The sequence below is a fragment of the Phocoena phocoena genome, chromosome 5 (assembly GCF_963924675.1).
Source record: "Phocoena phocoena chromosome 5, mPhoPho1.1, whole genome shotgun sequence".
NCBI classification, from domain to species: Eukaryota; Metazoa; Chordata; class Mammalia; order Artiodactyla; family Phocoenidae; genus Phocoena; species Phocoena phocoena.
In genome coordinates, this window is record NC_089223.1 from 94,463,791 (window position 1) to 94,488,875 (window position 25,085).

The 25,085-nt window shown below is 43.9% G+C and overlaps 1 protein-coding gene across 1 annotated transcript in view; it reads left to right on the top strand.

The window, feature by feature from the left end:
- FAM184B (family with sequence similarity 184 member B) overlaps positions 1-25,085 on the top strand; it is a 112,233-nt gene that overhangs the window by 35,602 nt on the left and 51,546 nt on the right. Inside the window, exons 2-6 of the mRNA XM_065878291.1 lie at positions 10,949-11,701; positions 12,463-12,598; positions 13,743-13,882; positions 14,448-14,654; positions 23,343-23,453. Coding sequence (XP_065734363.1) covers positions 10,949-11,701; positions 12,463-12,598; positions 13,743-13,882; positions 14,448-14,654; positions 23,343-23,453 — 1,347 coding nt within the window. The remainder of the gene's footprint in view (positions 1-10,948; positions 11,702-12,462; positions 12,599-13,742; positions 13,883-14,447; positions 14,655-23,342; positions 23,454-25,085) is intronic.

A 25,085-nucleotide genomic window follows, 5' to 3' on the forward strand; every position in this document is an offset into this window, starting at 1 on the left:
GTGCCCCTCACCAGGCTCTGGCCAGGAGGACTCCTCTTGCATGTCCCCTCCCAGTCCCCCCTATTTCATGCCTTTGTGCTACTTCTTGCTCCTGGCACTGCCCCTACCTGTATTTTCTTCTCCTTTCTCTTCACCTGGATGACATTTGCTCATCTTTTCATACCCAACTCAAGTATCTTCTGCACTCTGATGCCTCTCTGCTTGGATAAAGAGATTTTTCATTCATTCAACAAATAGTTACAGAGTCCTTTTCACACGTCAGGCACTGCTCTGGGATCTAGTAGTGGACGCAACAGACAAAAGAACCTACCTGCGTATAACTCATACTCTAGAGAGGAAGACCAATAAGCAAATCGAAAAAAAAACAACACGTAAAATATATGATATGTCAGATAAAGGTGACATGGAGAAAAATAAAGCAGGAAAAAGTATGAGGAGAGCAATGATTTGGGGGGTAATCAGCGCAGGTCTCACTGATAAGGTGGCAAATGAGGAGAAACCCAAAGGAGAATGGTCCTCCCAGAAGAGGCAACAATATACACGGAGATGCAGTGAGAGAGCGAGTGTACTTGGCATGATTGAGGCACGGCAAGGATGTCCATGTGGTTGGAGTGGAGGGAGTGAGAAAGAGAAGAAGATGAGGTGAGCTCAGAAAGGGCCTGGGGAGCCAGAATATGTAACCCCCTTCTGGTTGCCGTAGGCTCTGACATTTTCTGCGTGGTTAGTCATCAGAAGGTTTTGAGCAGTGGGGAGACATGATTTGACTGACTTTTTTTTTTTTTTTTTTTTGACTGACTTTTAACAGACTTTAGATGGCAAGGTAGAAACAAGGGTTGAGGCCATTGTAATGGTCCAAGTGAGAGGTGCTCATGACTCAGATTAAGGGCAGGATGGGATGGTGAGAAGGGGCGAGATTCAGGATTGGCTGATGGAGTGGATTTAGGATGTCAGAGACAGATTTGAGGCAGAGACGGCTCTAAACTTTTTTTAACTGTCTTTTTTTAATGTGATAAAATATAAATGACATAAAATTTACCATTTTAAGTGTACAGTTCAATGACATTAAGTACATTCAAACTGTTGTGCAACTGTCACCACCATCTGTCTCTAGAACTTTTTCATCTTCCCAAACTGAAACTCTCTACTCGTGAAACGCTGACTCCCCAGAACCCCCTCCCCCCAGCCCCTGGCAACCACCATTCTGCTTTCTATCTCTGTGAATTTTGCTACTCTAGGTACCTCATACAAGTGGAATCATACACCACATTTGTCCATTTGTGACCGGTTTATTTCACTTAGCTTAAGATCTTCAAGGTTCATCCATGTTGTTGCGTGTGTCCGAATTTTTTTCTTTTTAAGGTTGAGTAACATATCATTGTAAGTATATACCACATTTTGTGTATCCATTTATCTATCAATGGACACTTGGGTTGTTTCTACCTTTTGGCTAGTGTAAATAATGCTGTGAACATGGTTGTACAAATATCTATTCAAGTTCCCGCTTTCGATTATTGGAATTGAAATTCCAGAAGTGGAATTGCTGGATCACATGGTAATTCTATGTTTAATTTTTTGAGGAGCCACCATACCATTTTCCATAGCAGCTGAACCATTTTATATTCCCACTAGCAGTACACAAGGGTTGCAATTTCTCCACATCCTCATCAACACTTATTTTTTGTTTTTTGATGATCGTCATCCTAATGGGCATGAAGTGGTACCTCATTGCAGTCTTTTTTTTAATTTTTAAAAATTTTAAATTTTATATTGGAGTATAGTTGATTAGCAATGTTGTGTTAGTTTCAGGTGTACAACAAAGTGATTCTCATTGCAGTTTTGATTTGCATTTCCCAAATAATTAGTGATGTTCAGCATCTTTTCATGTATTTATTGATAGCCTCCAAAATTTGACGTAAGCAGCTGGAAGAAGGGGGTTGCTATGGAGCGAGATGGGGAATAATGTGGGAAGAGCAGGTTTTGAAGGAAAAATCCCCAGAATTAAATTTGAGGTGCATGTTAGATAGAGGAGATATTGGTAAGCAACAGGACATGAATCTGACATTCAGGTGACAGGTCCAGCCTGGACACATAAGTTGGACAGTCATTAGCAAAAAAAAAGCATACATAAAATCATGAAATTGAATGAGATCCCAAGAAAGTGTTTGTAGAGATGCGAAAGCCCGAGGCCCAAGTTCTGAAGCCCTTCTATTTGAAGGATGAGAGGTGAGGAAGAACTAGCCAATCAGATGAGAAGGAGTGGTCAGTAGGAGGGAAGCCAAGTGAAGACAAAGTTTCGAGGAGAAGGAAGTGATTTCTTATGTCAAATGCTGCTGAAAAGTTAAACAGATAGATTGAGAATTTTCTGTTGATTTAGCAACTTGGAGGTCATTAGTGAAACAGTGACTGTTGTTTTGGTGGATTAGTGAGGTTGAAAGCCTGACTGGAGAGGGTTCAGGAGAGAAGTGGAGGTGAGGAATTAGTGACAATGGGTATAAACAAAGTATTTGAGGAGTTTGCTATAAAGACATGCAGAAAAGTGGGAGATGTGGGATCAAAAGAAAGATTTTTGTTAATGATAAAAGTTATAATACACTTATATGTTGATGGGAGTGATCCATTAATGATGATGCAGGAAGGAAGGGAGAGAATTACTGGAGCAATGTGATCCTTCCCTGTGACCCTTGTGCCTTTCTCTAGAAGATTTCTAGCAAAGCACCTCAAATACCACTAAATGTACTAATTGGCTTACTTGTCTCTCTCTCTTTTCACGTGTTAGTCAGGTTTTCTTGCGATAATGCTGCGTAACAAACAACCCTAAAAATCTCAGCAGCCTACAAGAGCAGTGCTTTATCTCCTGCTTAGGTTGGCTGCTGTACAGCTGCTCTCTACTGGGCTTGGCTGAGCCAAGCTAACTCCAGCCTTTGGGTTGGGGTCCAGCCTGTTCCACGTGTCTCTCATTTTGGAACCCATGGCTACCCTAAATGAACTCTTCTAGAAGCAGAGCAAGCCAAAACACATAAACACACTTAAAGCCTCTGTTTGCAACAAGTTCACTCTCATTCCATTGGCCAAAGCAAGTCACAGGCAAGCCCAAAAGGAAGGAAACGTAAATGCTGTCCACAGACTGGAAGGGCTATAGCAAGGAAGGAAAAAATGGAAAAACAGGGCAATCTACCACGTTCTGCTAACCTATAAGCCCCTCAACAGAATGATCTTATTTGTTCTGTTTTTCTAGTGCCCAGCACCATGCCGAGCGTGTAGTAGATGCTATAAAAATATCGAATGAAAGAATATCACCAGGTTTTTTCTAAACAAGCTAATTGTTCTATTTCTTTTAATTTTTAGATCCAAAAGGATTTGGGTTTCAATCCCAGCATCTGCACTTTTTAACATTATTTTATTTATTTTATTATTTATTTTTAACATTGTCTTTTGGCAATAATAGTAAAAATAATAGCAGTCAGAATTTCTCGAGTGTTTACTCTGTGCTAGGAATGCTGCTAACGGTTTTAGGTTCTGTATGTCATTTTAACCTCCAGACAAATCTATGAGGTAGACATTGATCTCCCCGTGTTACAGAATCAGAGAGGTTCAATAACTCCCTCAAGCTAGAGAGAGGTGGAGCTACAATGTGAACCCAGGTCCAGCAGGATCCAAAGCATCCTTTTAAGCACCATGCTCTATCCCTCCTAGATGTTAAATTAACCCCACCCAATGTCAAACAGGAAGAAGCATAAGAATGTCCACTTTGTAAAATTGTTAGATTTATTGACAAATAATATGTATATCACCTGGCCCAGAGAAGGTTATACTCTGGGCACTCAGTAAGTGTTATTTCCTGTTTTCCTTTTCCATTTCACTTCTGACTCCTGCTGCCAGACTCGATGGAAACTTTCCTTACGATCTGATGCTCAGAAACCATTCATTATAGCTCTGTTAAACTTACAATACTTGACCTCTAAGACCTTAACAGGCCCGCTGCAGAAACTTTCTCTGAACTCACACCATTAGCAGTGAATTTCTAAAACCCTTGGGAAGACATTGCAACTTGCTCAGTATTTCTCTTGGCTCCTGAATTATTCATGTCCCTTGATGGATTCTGAAGTTGGCCTCCTCCTGAGGGAGAAGATTCACAAATAAGGCTTGGGTCAGTCACTTTGAAGTTTCAGTTGAGTAGGTGGTGACTGAAAGAAATCAAGCAGGTGGCAGCGGAAAGGTTGCCAAGTGACCTGCGAGTCATCAGGCCCAGGAGAAGGGTGGGTATGCTCAAAATCTGCTCAACAATTTCAGACTCTGAGGGTGGGGTAGGGTGGGGAGGAAGAGCAGATTGTGTCTCCAAAAAACAAGGGACGTTCCTTTTTGAGGGCACAGTGTGAGAAAAGAGAAGAAAAAACCATTTAATAAGTACCTACTATGTGCCAACAACTAAAAGATGTAATCCTGTTTGATCCTCAAAGGATACAGGTCTGGGTTATCTCTCTTTTACAGGCAAGAAACTGAGGCTTCAAGAAGTGAAATAACTTAAGCAATTTTTAAAAGATCAGAGTTGAGAAGTATATGTATCAAACAGAGCTAGTTTGTCTGTGAATGACAGAAAACCCAGTGCAATCCTGTTGGAGTCACTGCAGGGCTGGCACGGTCTTCCACTGTGTCAGAGACCCCGGCTCCTCTTATCTTATTGTCCTGCCAACCTTAGCCTGTGGCATCCCCTTCATGGTTCAAGATGAACGCTTGAAAATAGAAGATTCATCTCGGAAGGAATAATGACACATCTGCTTATATCCAACTAGGCAAAACTTGGTCACTTAGCTGCTCCAAGTTAGAAGGGAGGCTGAGGAATGTGGCAGTGTGCCCACAGACAAGTTAAGCTTCTATTTTCTAAGGACAAAGGAGAGAAACAGATCTTGGGTCCACCAGCAATCTCTGTTACCAGGAAGTTAAATCTAGGTCTCTCTCACTCCAGAGGACCCCTACTCCACCAGTTCTACTATACTGCCTTCCCTAAGAAGAGTGCCATTGCCACAGAAGTCTCCATCAGGCTTAAAGTGCCCTGTGGACAACCATAATAGGAACAGCCAGGTCCCATAGGTGCTTACGGTGAGCCAGGCATTATGTGATGAGCCGTATAGCACTGTCTCATTTAATCCTTCAGTAACCTCGTAAAGCAGGAACTTTATTCTCCCCATTGTACAGATGAGGAGACTGAGGCCCAGTGAGATTATATGGCATGCCCAAGGTCACACAGAGCAGATAGCATCTGGATCCATATGTTGTATGGCATCCATACGATGGCAAAGAGGATCTGCACTCAGGCAGTATAGATCCAAAGCCTAGTCTTTTACTTGTTATGCTTGTCTGTTTCATGTGTGTTCCCACTTCAGGACCTCTACTGCTGCAGGTCTCTCTTCTGGAATCCTATTCGTTCAATCTCTTGCCACCCCTTACAAAGTTCTCGTTCAGTCTAACAGGAAACACACTGAGAGTCTGGATCAGGCCAGCCATTGTGCTAAGTGCTTGGGGAACTAAAGAATATATCAGCTGAGGTCCCTATGCTTATGAAGCTCACACTTTACTTTGACATCCAGCATCTGAATGTCCATACTATGATATGAAAGGGCCGTAACAACCAAGTGGTTCACAGTGCACTGGAGGACAGATGAATGAGATAAGTTTCTAGTATCTGGAGGGAGCTAAAGGACACTTTACATAGGAGGTGAAATTCCTTATGCTTTCCCCCAATTGTTCCAAGTAAAACTCATCTGTCTTGAGTTATACCGTTTCTTCTGTTTCTTTTCCTTTCTACTAAATCTTCTTATCTGCCTTTCTCTAGTGCCCTCCAGGTTACTTTGATCCTGTTTGCCCATCTAGTCATCTGCCTACTCTATCCCTATTCCCTTCACCAGTGGTTTTGGGGAAGAACGGCACACGTTCTTAATCTCCCCTTCCCCACCCTCCATTCTCTCTTTAACCACACCAGTCTGCTTCTGCCCCCAATACTATACCAAGAATGACCAAATGCTCTGGCTTTTTCCCAGCCTGCAGTTAAAAGTCCAAGTCCTTTTCTCTGGACAGAAGGTAATATTCATTATGTAGTTATTGGGTATCTGATGTCTCTATGCAATATCTCATGTAGCCCTCAATGTAGCCTTAGGAGGTTGGTGCTATTGTTAATCCGATTTTGCCGTTAGGAAACTGAGCTCCAGACAGGTTGAATCACCTGACCCAGGTCACCAGCTAGGAGACAGTGAAGCTAGGACTTCAGCTGAGTTTGGCTGGTTCTGGAGTCCAAGCCCTTAATCATTACTCCTTCAAAAAAAACAGGAGAGGGGCTTCCCTGGTGGTGCAGTGGTTGAGAGTCTGCCTGCCGATGCAGGGGACACGGGTTCGTGCCCCGGTCCGGGAAGATCCCACATGCCGCGGAGCGGCTGGGCCCGTGAGCCATGGCCGCTGAGCCTGCGCGTCCGGAGCCTGTGCTCCTCAATGGGAGAGGCCACAACAGTGAGAGGCCCGCGTACCGCAAAAAAGAAACAAAAAAAACAGGAGATAACTATGCTAGGAGAGTAGCAGTGGGCCAGGATTTAGGGTCGTAGCCCTGAGAAACATGGTAGAAAATTGAAATAACCCTTGTGGAAAAAAAGAATAGGGAATTACTACGACAACTCAATTAAATGGTATCCGCACGGATGAGGTTGGAAATCTTAAGTACCAGTTAGTATTATTTGACAAGAGCTGAGGTGGGTGGGTTGATCTGGTGTTCATAATATGAAGGATGTGGGGCTAAAGATGAGGTGGGCAGGTGATTTGAAGATGTCAATAAGAAGGTAGTTGACATGATTGGTTGTGGCTTTAAAGGAGAGAAATTAAGGTAAAAACAGACTATTGGGCTAGGGGAAGAAGGAGGGCAAGCTCAGAGATCAAGGTTGTGAGAATGAGGAAGTGGAGAGAGTGGAAAAAGATGAGACTGACTTGAGAATAGGCAAGAGGACCCAACAGAGTAGTGCCAGGAGTGCCCTTGCCATGGGCACAGTTGTGAACATTCACAAATGTCTCCATGTTGTTCAGGGAAATGAGTTTGATGCTTTTGAACTGAAGAATTCTAACACAGATTCTTCATATCAGTTTTATGATGGAAAATGGCATCTCTCCCCACCTACGACTGGGAGAGGAGACACCGCTTTCATCTCTTTCCTAAGATTCTATACTAACTGTGAAGATTAGTTTTTTAAGACCAAGCTCTGGAATTTCATTTGTCGCATTCATAAGCAAAAATTGGACCTCAAGATTACCAGCAGGAATGGAAAAAAAGAGTAAGGGAAACTTTACTTAATGACACCGAAGTAAACATATTGATGATCTTCCACAGAGAAACAACTTAATGTCTATCAGCAGGTAATGGAGAAATAATTCATAGCACATCCATATGATATGGCATAGGAAGTAGCCAAAAATAGAAATGAGGAATCTCTTTATATACAGAAATGGCATAATCTCCAAGATATCTATGAAATAAAAGAAAATCATGGTGCATATGAATGTATATGTGTATAAAAAAGGATGGTGACTAAAATATGATATGAATAATAATGTATCATACTTTCCAGGTTATGCCTACATACCCTTGGAGTAACCTTCTAAGGAAGGTCAGGAGACGGTGGGTCTGGCACCTCTAGAAAGCCAAAAGTTCTGAAACCAGATCTCAGCCTAAGAGAACAGTTTGGGCAGGTCTTTGGTGGGGATTGTTTGGGGACTTTAATTGCAAGACACCACGAATAAAAGTGTACATGCCAAAGTGCCTTGAGGCTCGAGCCTAGTGTGAGACCCTCTCTGCTACCTCCAGCCTGAAATCTGATCTTGTGTTAATTCAAGGGTGTGCCCACGGGGAGCATTTTCACAGACAGGGCAGACTCACATGAGTGAATGCTGGAAAAAGCTGAAGTCCTTTAGACCCCGATCCAGGCGACATGGTTCTCACTCAACTGGGTACAATGTTTGGGTTCTTTCTTCATTAAGTGCTTTAGTGGCATCAGAATATACTGGATCTCCATCGAAGTTTTCTGTTGTACAGGTATAGTGAATATAGGAACCGCAGTTCCCAAGATCACCACCACCATCACTCATTTATTTTATCCTCAATGGAATAACCAATGCCAAATTTCACGGAATAAACCTTACAAGGATGTTTTGTTCTTCACCGTGAGAAAACCCCATTTACGGTAAGATTTGATCTACCACAGCTTGACTCCACTGAAAATAAAAGTCAATCTTTTTTTATCAGTTGGGGTGTCAGGTTGCAGAAAAGTTAACATAGCACACCTGAGACTGCTTATCCTTAGAATGGTCTGCTTGCAAAATTGACCCTTGGCTGGCATCTGGGAACGTGGATTTCCAGAGGGTTCCCATCACCCACACTAATAAGAACATCTCAGTAGGCCTTAACTGTTCGTGCAAACAATGTGATTTATGTGAGCAATTTCCTTCTGGGAGTCTGGAATTTTGGTAATGCCGAGAAGAAGTTGTCTACCCGACTGGCCCCCAATAAAAACCTTGCTAAGTCTTCAATGAGCTCCTTTGGTAGGCAGTATTTCACATGTGTTGTCACACCCCCTTGCTGGGGAAATTAAGCAAGTCCTGTGTGACTCCACTCGCGGAGGATTCTTGCAAGCTTTCACCTCGTTTCCTCCAGACTCCCCGCTGACCTCCACCACTGCCAAGCTCGTTTTTCCATGCTGATTTTGCTTTGTATCCTTTCTCTATAATTAATCATAGCCATGAGTATGACTATATGCTGAGTCCTGTGAGTTCTCCCAGGATGATCATAGCTGCTGTAACAAATAAATGTCAAGACTTCAGAGGCTCAACACAATAGTTTATTTCTTGTTCGTGTAGAGATCAAGGCCAGTGCTCCTGGTGGGCAGGTGGCCTTCTACTCAGTCACTGAGGACCCAGGCACCTTCCATCTTGCACTCCATAATAAGTTTGCAGTTGGAAAAAGAGACAGGAAAGAACACGCCTCCTTCTTAACCCTCCCCTTAACCCTAACCCCAGCGTTGGCCCTGAGATGACGCACATCCACCTCTGGCCACATTCCATTGGCAATCACTAGTCATATGGTCCCATCTAGATGCAAGGGGACTAGGAAATGTGGTCTCTGCTTGGTGGCTGTTCCTCTGCAGCAACTCTGTGGAAAGAAAGCATGAATCTTTGATGACCAGCAATAGTACCATAATAGATACTTATTATGAACCTGTCGTGTGCTCAACTTCATACCAAGTGCTATGATACAACACAAAGAAGTCATACTGTTCTTACCCACATGAAGGTTGACATGCAAAAGGGAACGGGTCACCCCCAAGGATGAGGAGACAAGGCTCCCTTTTTCGGGGAAGTCGTCTTTTCTACTAGACCCTCCCTCTGTGTTTCCCTAGTAAGTGGTGCTGAGCCCTCACATAGCACTTAGTGCGTTGAAACTGACCATATTCTTGGCAGACTCTCCTGACCAATTATAATATTTTTGAGGTCGCAATGTCAGTTGCCTTTTTTTTTATTATTATTTTTTTGCGGTACGTGGGCTTCTCACTGTTGTGGCCTCTCCCGTTGTGGAGCACAGGCTCCAGACATGCAGGCTCAGCGGCCATGGCTCATGGGCCCAGCCACTCCGCGGCATGTGGGATCTTCCCGGACCGGGGCACGAACCCGTGTCCCCTGCATCGGCAGGCGGACTCTCAACCACTGCACCACCAGGGAAGCTCTCAGTTGCCTTATTGATCAGCACATATTCCTAGTGCTCAGCACAGAACATGGTACATCTGAGATATTCAGTAAATGCGTAAATGAATGAATGTTCAAGAGGGATGGTGAGATAGTGCAGTACCATGCTGTGAGCACAGGTTATTCAAATCTTCTTATCCCTTGTGACCTTGAAAAAGTTGCTTAATTTCTCTGAACCTCAATGTTTCATTCTTAGAATGGGGAGAAAAACACTAACTTTGCAGGGCTGCCATGAGGATTTTGTGAGATTCTGAATGTGTATTCAGCATCTAGCCCTGAAGTTATGGAGAACAGTTTTTCACCATGGAGTACGATGTTAGCTGTGGGTTTTTCATAGATGCCCTTTATTGGGTTGAGGGAGTTCCCTTCTCTTTCTAGTTTGGTCAGTGTTTTTGTTATGAAGAGGTATTGGATTTTGTCAAATGGTTTTCCTGTGTCTGTTGAAACAATCTTGTGGGTTTTGTCCTTTATGTTATTCACGTGGTGTATCACATTGATTTTTTTTTTCTTTACTATTTTCGGTTTTCTGTTTATTCTCTTTTTTTTTAATTGAGGCATAGTTGCTTTACAATGTTCTGTTAGTTTCTGCTGTACAGTGAAGTGAATCAGCTATATGTATCCCTATATCCCCTCCCTCTTGAACTCCCTCCTTCTCTGCCCGCCCCCCCCCCGCCCCCATCCCACCCATCTAGGTCGTCACAGAGCACAGAGCTGAGTTCCCTGTGCTATACGGCAGGTTCCCACTAGCTATCTATTTTGCACATAGTAGTGTATATATGTCAATCCCATTCTAAGATGTTAACTTTGCACTCTTGGGATAAATCCCACTTGGTCATGGTGTGGAATCCTGTTTTTACATTGCTGGATTCTATTTTCTAGTGTTTTGTTGTATTTTGTTTTGGTTTGGTTTTGAGGGGCTCTTTTTGCGTCCCAGATTGTTTCAGACCCTTCACTGGATTCCCATGGTGCTTCCCAGAGGTCCCAATGGAACTCCTTACCGGTTTCTCCTGAGGACAGTTTCTAATAAATCACTTCCACTCAAATCCTCTTCTCAGGTGCAGCTCGTGGGGATCAGCCTACGTCACGGCCCTCTCCGGTCACGTGGCCCTCTCCGGTCACGTGGCCCCTCAATCACTCCCATGCCCCTCCCACTAACCCGGCTCCGCGAATTCTCCCGCAGGTGATCTATACCCTCAACACCCGCCAGGACGAGGCCGAGGCGGGCATGGAGGCGCTGCGTGAGGCCCACCAGGAGGAGCTGCGGAAGGCGGTGGCCGAGACGGAGGCCAGGCTCCTGCAGGCGCAGGGCCGCGCGGGCGAGGAGGCCCTGAGGCAGCGCGTCCAGGCCCTGGAGAGCGCCCTGGAGCTGCAGAAGCGGCTGACGCAGGAGGCGCTGGCCCGGTCGGCCGCGTGCAGGCTGGAGACCCAGGAGAGGGAGCTGAGGGTGGAGGCCGAGCACGCCGAGCGGGTGCTCACCCTCTCCAAGGAGATGCTGGAGCTCAAGGCCGACTACGAGAAGAGGCTCCGGCACATGAGCGGCCACGAGGCGCCCCGGTGGGGCGGGCTCACCCAGGAGGGTCCCGAGCCCCAGGCCGAGCTGGGCTGCGGCCCCGAAATGCGGGAGGTCCTACTGGAAGTGGAGCGGCTGCGAGCGGAGAACCAGCAGCTGAGCAAGGACTATGCTCGGAAGGCCGAGGAGCTGCAGGCCACGTACGAGCGGGAGAACGAGGCCGTCCAGCAGGCCATGCAGCAGTCGGTGAGCGAGGCCCTGTGGCAGTGGCAGGAGAAGGAGACCGACCTCCGGAAGAACTTCCAGGCCCAGGAGGCGGCCCTGCAGGCCCAGGTCCGGAAGCTAGAAGGGGATCTGGAGCACAGAGGCCGCAAGATAAGTGACCTGAAGAAGTACGCCCAGAAGCTGAAGGACCGCATTCAGGTAAATCAGGGACTCTTCCTACCTTCCAAATGGGAGACTAAGCATGGCCCCTAGTGTCGAACACCTACCGTGTGTCACGCACTGCGTGAAGCCCTTGGCTTCTGCCAGAGCGAGCATTATTACCTCCATGGAGTTCAACCACATTCATTCAGCAAGTATGTGTGGAACACCTACCATGTGCCAGGCCGGGGCTGTGGGCAGGAGACACACGGTGAGCCGGCCTTGATCCCTGTCCTCTGAGAGCTGAGAGACTTACAATTTAGAGATGAGAAGATAAAACTGAAATTGAGAAGCTTAAGGATGGGCCTAGCTGGTCACACAGCTACAAAGTGTTTGAACTCAATTCAGCCTGATTCTAAAGCCCCCACTCACTCCGTAACAACTTGCTGTCCTAATATCCTTGGGGCTTTGTATTTGTGGAAAGCCAGACCATTGACAAGTCAGTTACATGAGGCCCACAGACTCACAGAGCCCCATCTCTAAAAGTAACAGCAGCTAGTATCCTTCATACTCCCTGAGCATTTTTTTTTTCTGCCCCAGACACTATCTTATTTGATCCTCACTACAGAAAGGTTAAATAACTTGCCAGAAGTTACACAGCCAATCAGAGGATGAGTGGGGATTTGGTGAACCCCGAGCCACTGAATTCCAGAGATTAAAGGCATATGCTGTGCACTTACCCACTTTTCAGATCTGATGTACATAGGATGTCTCGACCCAGAACTGTAACAAGAGAAATGAGACCCTTTCTGTCTGTTTAGGACCTGGATGTGCAACTCAAGGAGGCTCGACAGGAGAATTCAGAGTTGAAAAGCACCGCAGAAAAACTTGGGGAGAAGCTGGCTGTTGCCAAAGACAGACTAATGTTGCAGGAGTGTCATGTGACACAGAAAAGCGGTGAGATGCCCGGAACGATTTCCTTACACAGCAAAGGTTGGCCTGACGCTGCTTGCAGCCTTGAGACTGTTGAGGGAGCAGAGTGGAGGGCAGGGCTATTTGATCTGACCTGCCTGGTGGGCAAGTCCCATCCATGCAGGACACAAGTGAGCCGACATCCAGAGCTGCCGCAGGTCAGGTATTTAAAAGGCATGATGCAAAAGGATGTCTGGCCCCCCAGAAAGTTCTCCACCAGATCCACCGTAGTGCCTGAACTTCTCAGCTCTGGCTTTTCCCCAGACTTAGACAATGCTTTATACTCTTAACATCATTCACACAGTGATGTTATTGGGTGTTCCCAATAATGTTGTGAGTTAGGTATCGTCAGTATCCCATGTCACAGATGAAGACATGAGGCTGAGAAAGTTAACGTGGCTAGCTCAAGGCCAGCCAGCTGCCTGGTGATAGAGGTGGTGTTTGAGTCTCAGATTATCTGACTCCAAAGTGCTTTCCACTGAGCTCCCTCATCAGAAAGTGCTTGAGTATGTACAGTGTCATCAGCTTGACACTGGGAGATATAACAAAGGCGCAAAACATAGGCTCTGCCTCTAGGGAGTTTATGGGACTGCTACTTTACAGCCCACAGCATGCCTTGCTATCATGGGTGCGGCCCAGGCAGCAGTGAGGTGTCTGGGAAAGAAGAAATCACCTCGGGCTGGAAAGTACAAGTTGGAACCAGAGGGTATGGAGGGTGTACAGCAGTGGTCTCAGAAGTAGGGCATATGGGAAGAAACTGAGCAATTGTAACTATATTTATTTTTTGTCTTATACTTGAGATCTCTTTATTTAAATCCTTTGAATGTACATATATCCAGGAACGTCCTCAATTTCTTTTTAAACTATGGAAAGCACAATCAAAAAATTTGAAGATGACTGGTTTAAGAAGGGAGAGCCGGACAACTGTTTGAACTCAAGATGCTACTTGGGCAAAGGTGACAATCACCACTTGGACCCTGCTTGAGGCCAGAAGGCCATGGAGCAGGGATTACATAGGGGAGTCAAGGGCAAAATAGTTGAATAGCAGAATGGCAACCCAACTGCAGAGGCCTCAGGCATGAGGCCAAGGCCAAGGGCATTCCCAATGATGTTGACACTGTACTTGCAGATGATATGAAGACTGAGAGGGTTTCAGAGAATAAAGTCCTAGGGAAAGAGAATGATTTGGAAGCCTGCAGTCTCCATCCTCAGCAGGATCAGAACTTTCCCAAGGAGTGTCCATGCACGAAAGGAGGCACAGATACACAGGTACTGTCTGACCCAGTCCTGGGGATGGAGCAATCACAGGGGGACTCTGCTGGAATGAGCTTCAGATGGAGGCCAGCCCCAAACCATGACAGGTCCACTTGGAAGCAACAGGTCCCATAGTTTCAGGGGTGCATGCATGGGTGTGAAGTTCCAGCCAACGTCCTGCCAACTGCATGTCATTGCACGTGAAGCCAGGAGACTGAGAATGTAGCAGAATGCCCCCAACTCCTTATCATTAGTTCCTGGGAAACTGGAAGCTTGCTTAAGATTCCTGCTATATGTTCCCAGTCAAAACAAACAAAGCATTTTTTAGAAACCGCCATAGTATGGGCTGGAATATCTGATCCTATGACAATAGATACACTACTCCAAAAAGCCCTTTTCCGATGGTGGATAAAGTGAAGTCTCTTACAGATATCAAACTTGATTTTTTAAACTTTATTGTACCTTGTGATACATGCTTTGAAATCAGTAATCAACATTGTTGAAGTTAACACAAAAGAGAAATGGTGATCTCCTCCTCTCCCCACCCTGGCAGTTTTACAAGCCCTTTTTCTTTTTATAGACCAAGAAAGAGGCATGTATTGAAACAGAATATATGAAGCAAAAATATGAAGAAGACCTTCGTAAAATCAAAGATCAGACAGAAGAGGAGAAGAAACATCTCAAAGACCAGCTGGTGAAGCGCCTAGAAGACTTGGTGAAGAAGCACACGGTGGAAATCCAATTAGTTCGCTCATCAGTGGAAGCTGAGAGGCAGAGGCTACAGAAGGTGAGATCCCCTTTCAGAGATACCATTCCGTTTGTTTTTCCTTGCCTCTACCTCCCTCCTTTCCTCTTTTGTTTCTTCTTTCCTTCCTCAAACATTTACTGAGCTCCTCTTGTATATAGATCTCAGCTGGTTCTCTGATCAGAGGGAGTTCAGAGTCTTCAGGAGGAGACAGGGCACCCCAGGGCTGTGAGACAATAGGGCCTAGAGTTGTTGACATGGGGTGGAATTGTGTCATATGAGTGTTTAACTTAGGGAAATTCAAATCCTCTAATCTGCAAAAACAGAGAGAAATAACATGAAGTGAACACGCAGGCCTGGCAGCCTGCCTGGATTCAAATCCCAGCTCTGCCACCCTCTAGCTCTGTGACCACAGAAAGTTATTTAACCTGGACTCCTCACAGGGAAACTCTGCGGGGCCCCAAGTTACTCATTTATAAAACAGATGGTGATAATAGCACCTCACAGAGTAACTGCGAGGATTGCATGAGGTAATCCATGTGTGAAAAAACGAAGCACATCATAGTGCCTGGGGCGTAAGAGGCACTAGGTAGATGAAGGTAATTAATTAACCAGTAGGAGAGAAGTTTCTCAGCCTCTGAGTACTGTTCCAACTTCCCACCAAAGGGGGCGTTTTCTGCTGAGAGGGAATGCAAAGCATCATCCCTCGTGTTTGCTGAGGAAAGCAAATAACATGTATATGAATGCTTTAGGTAAAGAGTGAAGTATACCAGTATTATTGTGAGCATAGGTGGTGCTTTAATTATTATAAGAAGGCTTCTTTCTAATCTAAGAACTTGCATTATCACTATGACTTTTCACTGAAAGATAATCATATATCACTGAGGAATACAATGTGTGGTGGTGAAGAGTAGTAGATACTCAATAAATATGTGTTGGATAAATAAATGAACTTAAGAAAGTCTAGTCCTGGGTCCAAGTCCCGACTCTTTCACTGGCTTTACTACCACGGACAGGTCACTTAATCTTTCTGAAACCTGATTTTGAAAATAAGGATAAATACTTTGGGGGCTTGTTATATGAATTAAATATGGTGGTTTTTAAAATTATGTATTTATTTATTTATTTACTTTGGGCTTCGTTGGGTCTTCATTGCTGCACGCGGGCTTTCTCTAGTTGCAGTGAGCAGGGGCTACTCTTCATTGTGGTGCACGGGCCTCTCATTGCGGTGGCTTCTCTTGTTGCGGAGCATGGGCTCTAGGCATACGGGCTTCAGTAGTCGTGGCCCTCAGGCTCTAGAGTGCAGGCTCAGAAATTGTGGCGCACAGGCTTAGTTGCTCCGTGGCAAGTGGGATCTTCCTGGACCAAGGCTCGAACCTGTGTCCCCTGCATTGGCTGGCGGATTCTTAACCACTGTGCCACCAGGGAAGCCCCTAAATATGGTTTTATATATAAACTCATCTCAGTGTACAAAATGTAGCAAAAGTTTGGTAAACGGTGGCTGTAATTAGTTACCATGTGCATTAGATAACATCATGTGTGATAATATTATTTAGTGTCCACTATACTTTATAAAGCACTTTATTCTTATGAACACATATAATCCTCCCAACAGGATTACAAAATGAGTGTTCATATCCCCATTTCAGAGATGAGAAAACTGAGGCTCAAAGATGTTATGTATCCACTCACACAGACAGTGAGTGGTGCAGCTACATTAAAACCTGACAGCCTGACTCCAGAGGCCGTGGTTTCCCATCCCTGCACACAGAGGGAAGCAGCTGTATTGAAAGCACTTTCCTCCCCATGAGCAGTGACTGGTTGCACAAATCCAATCCTCATTGGAGGAAAGCTGAACCCGCTTTCCATCTTGAGCCACAATCAGTGGGAGGGACAGTAGCTCTCCCAGAGCTACAGGTTGCCCTGGTAACCTGTCAGCCAAGCCTGACTCTGAGTGTAGAAATCCCACTTCAGCTTTAATCAGGGGCATGGATCCATTTGGGAAATGAATCATGTAGAAATAAATTGCATTTCCTCCTGGTTTTTTATTTTCTTTCTAAAAACTATAGTCATTTCTACAAACTGAGGATATATGTTATATAAATTAGGCCATGCAGACTACAGGAAGGTAAAAACTTGAAGAGGTCCCAGATCTGGTGTTCATGGACTAAAAATAGATACCGGTTTCCCCTCTAGAGTTAAGAGCACACTGTTCCTTTGGGCCCTTGAGTATAAATATGTTGTGTATCCTGAATGCTACCTTAACCTGAAAAAGACACCACAAGAGGTGGGCTGGAGTTCACCCAGACAGTTTATCTGCCTTTCCTGTCTGTAGGATTAGATGATGTTACGACTTAATCTTCACAGACAGAGCAGAGTATGTGTCCTGTAGTTAGCACTCGCCCACGTTGATTCCTAGGAGAGTGTGGAAAGATCTATTGAGTCCTTACTGAGCTGTTCTAGACACTGCTGCGTTCTACACCTCATTTGTATCACTTAGGATTCTGGGTGGCAAGCATCACAAACCCACCCTGGGCGGTTTAGGTAAGAAAGGAATTTAGTAAAGGGTAATGAAAAGCTTTCTGGAAAACCAGGGAACTGGGCTTGGCAAACTGCTCAGTGATGAAGACACCCTTGCTGCCATGTCTGAGCCCAGACCTTCTGTTTACACAGCTGACACCACCAACACTGGGCCCTGGATGTTGCCTGCAGAACTGCACTGTCCAATATGGTAGCCTCTTGACACATGTGGTTATTTACATTTAAATCAATTACAGTTAAATAATATTTTAAATTCAGTTCCTCAGTGGAACTAGCCACATTTCAAGAGCTCAATTGCCATATGTGGCTAGTGGCTCCCAGATTGGATAGCACAGTGTTGAGGGATTTCTATACATTAGCTACATTACATTTTAGAACATTTCTATCATCACGGAAAGTTCCATCAGTCAGAGCTGCTGTAGAATGGCTGCCCCTGCTGCCCCTGGGAAGTTCAGTTGCCAGATCCTTTATGACTCCAGCTTGTACGTATCGATGGCTTCCAATTCAAAATCCGGGGTGGGTGTGTCTGATTGGTCACATGCCTCGATCACATGCCCATGCCTTCATCACAAGGGAGTCTGGGAAGGTAAGTCTGACATTTTCTGGTTCTGTGGTGGAAGGATGGCTCTGATGTGTCAGATAGAGAATTTCCCTAACATTCAGAGAAGGATCAGAGGCCGGGCAGCCAAAAGGAACAACAGCTCTCCACTCCATGATTTAATTCTTACCTCAGCCCTGTAGGCAGGGCTTGTTTTCCCATTTCACAGATGAGGAACCTGGGAAATGAAGTCACTTGAGTATCACATGAATTGGGTGTGAGTCAGGGCTGCCTTGACTCCAAAACCACTAACTATTGCCCTCTGTCTATGTAGCAGAACAGAATAAACATTGCCCTGGGCCTTGGAGAGCAGCCTTCAGGTCTTCACCCTGCCAATATCCATTTATGGTTTATTTATCATTCATTGAATGCGTACTTGGTGTTTTGAGCAATGCAAGGATACAGGAATCAGCCATGCCTACAGGGAGCTCACAGTCTGGAAGGAGGAACAAGACATGCACTGAAACCATCTGTCAAGTCTGGGTGTAAGAAGTGCTGTGCTGGGGAAGCAGCCACGTTGTCACCTTAAATAAGTCACCCCAAACCATTCTAGGCCTCTGCTTTCTAATTTCAGTAATAATATGAATGTGAATAATTTTGTCTAATTCTTTTCAACTTTTTATTTCTATCAACTCCAAAAATACTCTTCATTATTGAGAAATAGGTTGCTTAATTTCCAAATATTTGGAACCTTTCCAGATATCTCTTTGTTATTGATTTCTAATTTAGTTCTCTTGTGATCAAAGGACAGATTCTGTTCTTTCCTTTTCAATTAGCTCATATTATTGTATGGCCCAGGGGTGGTCTATCTTGGTGAATGGTCCAGGTGCCCTTGAAAAGAATATGGATCTGCTGCTCTTGAGGGGAGTGTTTCATAAATGATAATTAGGTTAAGTTGGTTGATAGTGTTGTTCAAGTACCTTGTTTCCTTACTAATTTTTTCTCTATTTGTTCTGTTGATTATTGAGAGAGGAGTATTGAAATATCAAATTTAAGTCAGTTTTTATATTTTCCCTTTTAGTCCTGTCAGTTTTTGCCTTAGATAAATTCAAACTTATTTATGAGGTACATACACATTTAGGCTTATTATGTCTTCTCAGTGAATTGGCCCCTTACTCATTATGGAATATTCCTTGTCCTGAAGTCTACTTTGATAAAAATACGGACATTCTATCATTTTTGTGGTTAGTGTTACAGTCTATCTTAATCCATTCCTTTACTTTTAACCTACCTGTGTCTTTCTAGTCAAAGTGCTTTTGTATTGGGTTGGCCAAAAAGTTCGTTCGGGATCCGTAAGCTGTTACAAAACCTGAACGATCTTTTTGGCCAACCCAAATAGGATAGCTGGATTTTCTGTTTTATTCAGCTTGGCAGTCTGATTTTTGAGGGTCATTTAGACCATTTACATTCAATGTAATTATCATTAAGTCTACCATACTGTTGAGTTTTTTTTTTTCTTTTTGTCACATCTTTTTTTCTTTTTGCCTGTTTTCCTGTTTATTTTTGATTACTTGAATATGTAGCTTTTGGTATTCCCTTTTTTTTTTTTTTTTTTTGCGGTATGCCGGCCTCTCACTGTTGTGGCCTCTCCCGTTGCGGAGCACAGGCTCTGGACGCGCAGGCTCAGTGACCATGGCTCACGGGCCCAGCTGCTCCGCGGCACGTGGGATCCTCCCAGACTGGGGCACGAACCCGTGTCCTCTGCATCGGCAGGCAGACCCTCAACCACTGCACCACCAGGGAAGCCCTGGTATTCCCTTTTTTATCTCCACTAGTGACTTGTTAGATATCCTTCTTTTGGGGAGGGGATGGTGTGCCATGGTTGCTGTAGGATTTATAACATGCAACTTTATCATTGCCATCGAATAATATGATGTTACTTCATACATATTGTGTTGCTGTAAGGTTTGTATGGAGAAGCAATACATATATACTTCACTGTACAAACCTTACAGCAACACACTATTTTTATTTAGCCTTTCCTAACCTTTGTGAAGTTGTTGTCATATGTTTTACTTTACATATGTTATAAAGTCTACATCGCTTTTCTATTTCCTTAGTCAGTTATCTCTTAGAATTTTTAAATGAGAAAACTAAAGTCTTTTATATTTTCTGATTTACCGTTGCTACCCTCTTCATTCCCTTGGCATATTCAAGTGCCCCATCTGGTATCATTTTCTTTTGGCCTGAAGAACTTCCTTTAATGTTTCTTGTAGTGTCAGTCTGCTCACAGCAAATTCTCTCAGTGTTTATATGTCTGAAAATGTCTTTATTTTGCCTTCATTTTTGAAGGTTATTTTGCTGGATATAGAATTCTAGGTTAACAGTTTTTTTTCTTTCAGCACTTTAAAGATGCTGTTCAACTTTTAAAAATTTTTGGTTTGTATTTTCCTCAGATGAAAAGTTGGTAGCCACTCTCATCTGTTCTCCCCTGTGCATAGTGTATCTTTTTGTTTTCTGATTGCTTTTAAGACTTTTTTCTTTATCATATCACAATTTGATTATGATATGTCATGGTGTGATATTCTTTGTGTTTTTCTGTTTGGGGTTCTGTTTGGACGTCTTGGGTCTGTAGGTTATAGTTTTTTTTCTGTATTCAAATTTTTAAATTGAAGTGTAGTTTATTTGCAATGTTTTGCTGTGGGTTATAGTTTTTATACAGTATGGAAATTTTAAGATCATTATCTCTTCTGCCTTCCCCTTCTGAGTGACATTTCAGGCTTTGTACCGGTTTACTCTTTCAGCTACAGCAGGAACTTTACTATAAATACATACCAAGGAGTGATTTTTCTTCTTGAAAAAAGTTAACGTGTTTTCCTTTAAAATGCCAACTGAAATCTCTGCTTGGTGATTTCCTGTGGCTGCTTATTTGTTGTTCCCGTCAACAGTGGCTCCCTTATGTGTCTTTTCTTAAACTGCCAGTAATTGTGGACAATCTAGACAAGAAAGCAGAAAAAGGGTGGGAGTCCTGCTTTTGCCTCTTACCAGCCATTGGATTTGCTTCATGTGAAATGGATGCAATAAAGCCTTTTTCCATAAGTATTATGAGAGTTAAATGAGAACAGAGCTTATGAAAATACTCTGTGAATCCTGTAAATTCATAACCCATGGAGCCTTCTTCCAGGGGTGGGATGCAGCAATTTATATACCTGAAAGCATTCATCTCCTTCTTTTTCCTCACGTTCTTGTCTTTGTAGTTGTTTTTTCTCTTTCCACGAGTTAGGAAGAGAATGTTAACGCTTCCTGTTGAAATCCTCAAGGTCACTTGAGGAAATTTGGGGGGAAAATTTTTCCCTTTAGGTCCATTTGTCAAGGCAACAGCTGAAGCTGTGATTGATTACATATACCCTAGGACATTAGGCTGTGCAAGATTAGAAATAGCCACTGCTTTATGCTAAGCATCTTTCTCACAGGGGGTTTCCACTGTGCTGTTACAGTGAACATGCCTTGGCAGAGTTAGCGAGTGTCTGCACCAATAAGCGTGTTAAACAAAACTTCTGTTCAATAAAAGATTCTGTGAATGAGGGACTAAATAATGAAGTAAAAAAAATCAGAATCTTTGCTGAGGGGACGGCCTTATTTCTGATGTTGCTTAAGTTATCTCAACTTGTTTTAAACAAAAAGTTTATCTATCATCTTCAGAAAATGAACTCTCCAAAGCAACAAGCCCTGCAAAAGGAGATGGTGGATTTACTGAAGACACTGTACATTGGCCTAAGTGTCCACATCATGCGACCCTTACAATCTAATCACAGCCCTCTTTTCTTCTCTTTTAAATGACTGACCCCAGGGACAATGCAAAGCGGCACCCCAGGGCCACTGGCCTGGCCTGGGGCTGGCCCCATAGAGAGTGTAAAGGTGTCATCCAGATGATCAGTAGCATCTCTTTAGATGATCAGGTTAGAAATCCAGGAGTCAGAAATCCAGAAATCCATAATTTCTCTGTCATCCCTCACATTCGATCAGCCATAAAGTCCATTCATTCTGCAGTTGACCCTTGAACAATGTGGGAGTTAATCCAAGTATAACTTATAGTAGGCCCTTCGTATCTGCAGTTCCTCCACACCCAAAGGTTCAGCCAACCACAGACTATGTAGTACTGTAGTATTTACTGTTGAAAAATGTCCACGTATAACTGGACCCATGCAGGCAGGGAAGAAGCACAGCCAAGGAGTCATCCTTTCCTGAGTTTGGATCTTGACTCTTCTGCTTACGGGCTGCATGACCTTGGGCAAGTTATTTAACCTCTTCAAGCTTCATTTCTTCATCTGTATAATGAGCTTTAACAATACTACCTAGCTCATAGGGTTTTCATAAGGATCAACGAGATGATCTGTGAAAAGCGCCCAGAAAATGGTACACACTCAGTAAATGTCAACTGCTAATATGTCTATCTACTTCCAGTTAGACCATAAAGGTGTGTAATCAATTATCACCATCCAACATGGTATCTACTGCGTTATAGCTGTTGACTTTGCTACCTATCTCTTTCACGCAAATGTGAGCTCCTGGTGAGTAAGCATATTGTCTGTTTTTATCCCCAGCTTCAAGAACAGTGCCAAGCACATGGTAGGTCTCAATAAATATTTGTTGAACAAATAAATGACTTAATATCTACCTAAAATTCAGCTACGAGGAACAGAATATTTCATCCACTGCTCTAGACACTTGAAAAATTTCCCCAGATATTAAGCTAGATCAGAAAGCATAAGCATCTGTAAGAATAGTACTACTTAGCATTTATCGATCCCTTACTATGTACCTAGAACTGTGCTAAGCATGTAAGTAATGCATTGAATCACAGAGAGGTTAGGAAATCTGCCCAAGAACACACAGCTAAAATGCAGCTGCACCACTCACATGGGCTCCAGAATGTTCTTTTATCTGGATCTGCTTTGTGCTGAGACTATGAGGCTGTGGGGAGGGACCATGGAGGAAGCAGCCCTATGAATCCCATCATTTTGACTAAAGTAAGGATGCTGTTGAGAAGGCCAAAGAAGAAATTTCATTCTGCTTTTGATATTTCCCTGCAACTGAGGATGTAGTTGGCTTTTTGATTTATAGAACCATGAGAACTTTGTCAGTAATGACCATTCTGTTTTCTTATTTGACACTACAAAACTTAAAGCCAGGAGTTTACTCTGCCCCCACCCCCCACCACTCCACCCCCACCCCCAGTATATATTCGACTTTGTGGTGTGAATTTAGTACCTGTTTTCTTTGGACTTTCTCATGTATTTCTAATTTATGTTTTCTTTTTTTTTTTTTTTGCGGTACGCGGGCCTCCCACTCTTGTGGCCTCTACCGTTGCGGAGCACAGGCTCCGGATGCACAGGCTCAGCGGCCATGGCTCACGGGCCCAGCCGCTCCACGGCATGTGGGATCTTCCCGGACCGGGGCACAAACCCGCGTCCCCTGCGTCGGCAGGTGGACTCTCAACCACTGCGCCACCAGGGAAGCCCTAATTTATGTTTTCTTATAGTAGTTTATGACTCTTGTGAGTTTCTTTGAACCCCTTTGGGAATAAGGCAGGGTGTGTCCTGTCCATGTTTTCGTGGCTTGTGTGGTTAACTCTTCCATTCATCATTTAGGAAGTAGAAGCACAGTTGGAGGAAGTGAAGAAGAAATCAGAAAATGAAATAAAGCATCTGCAAGAAGAGAAAGAGGCCCTAAGTGTGAAGCTCCAGAATTCACTGCTTGAGGTAAGTCCCGAATAAAAGCTGTTCTTGGAATGATGGTTCTGGGCTCCAGGAGTTTTTGATGAACTGAGATGCTAGGAATCTTGGGAAGCTTCCCTGACCTCCTTACATTTAGCATCCTTGGAAGGAAGAAAAAGACTTCATCCTGACAGGAAGGCTGTCTCAGGGGCATAAATTCAGCTGCAGATAACAGAGAGCCTGATTATAGAGGCTTAACAAAGAGCCACTTAATGTCACACATAAAAGAGGGAGGCAGGAGGCTGCTGGTGTTGATTCTGTGGCTAAATGATATCAGGCCTGGAAAATCTGCAAACATCTTGGTTCTGCCCTCTCCCCAGCCCCAGCTGTGTTATCAGTGTCCTGGGCATTAGATACTTCTGCCTTCCTGGGCTCTTTTCTTTATCAAAAAGAATTTAAAATTATAATTTGTAACTGCACTGTCATAAAGGTGAATATGGCCAGGCTGCAGTTTTTTCTTCTGATTCTGAAAGAAATGAAAATATGTTCATGGCTCCTAAATGCATCATAGGTTCTTAGCACTGCACGTAGGAGAAGTTGGCTCAGATTCCCCTTGGCTGTGAGAACGACTGTCACTGTTCCAGTTGTCATGCCCCAAGTTAAAGCAGGAAAGAAGGAGGGGCAGGGATGACCAGGCCTGCACACTTCATCGGGAAAACAAAAGCATATGCGGAAGCCCCCAGCTGACTCCTACTCCCATTGGTAACATCTGTGCCACGTGGCCAGCCTGGGAAAGCAAGGATTTAGCCGTCAGGCCTCCTTGGTGGAGGCAGGCAAGGAGAGCAGGGTAAGGAATGGATGTAAACCAGCTGAACAGTGGAGTTTTCTTCTTGGGCCCACTTGTCCAAACCACCCAGGGACCAAGTTCAAAGTTTAAAGGCGCTGTGGACAGTGTTACTAGGGAGAAGAACTTGCTGCTGATGGACTCCTATTCATCCTTCAGTGCCCTTAACACTATGCTAGAATTCCCTGGACAGAGTTTATTGCTGTAAGTTCTCTGCAGTAGTACCTACCTCATAGTAATTGTTAGGAGAATTAAAAGAGTTAATACTGTAAAATGCTTAGGTCTGTGCCTGGCACAGAGCAAACACACCATTAATGATGCTCTTATATATTGTACATGTGTCTACCGAATGCTGTTGTGATTGTAAACATGCATCTGTCTGCTCCATAAGATGACAGCTCCTTGAAGGCAGGGACGATATTTTATGATCTTACAATCTTGCTCTCAGTCTGTCCCTTCTCCTCCCCACTTTACACCTGAGGAGCTGCCTGAGGAGCATTAGTTTTAGCAACATCTGAGGTTCCTTTATGGTTATTGACCTTGTTCTTCTCAAAGTCTAGAGCAGGGAAACCAGACCATTTAATTGACACTCTACAATTAGTTGGTTAATAATAATCATAATTAAGGCTTTATAATTTAATAACAGCTTTTAGCCACTCTTCTCTCATATTATCTGTATAATTCTTAAATATTGTTCCTCTTCTTTACCAACTAACTTTGTAAAAACGAAATAGGGTGGCCTTCCAGGAATGGTATGAAAACTAATGGAAACCATGCTACAGCTCTGGTATAGTTATGTAGATGTGAATAATTTAAAGAGAAGTGTGGAATAT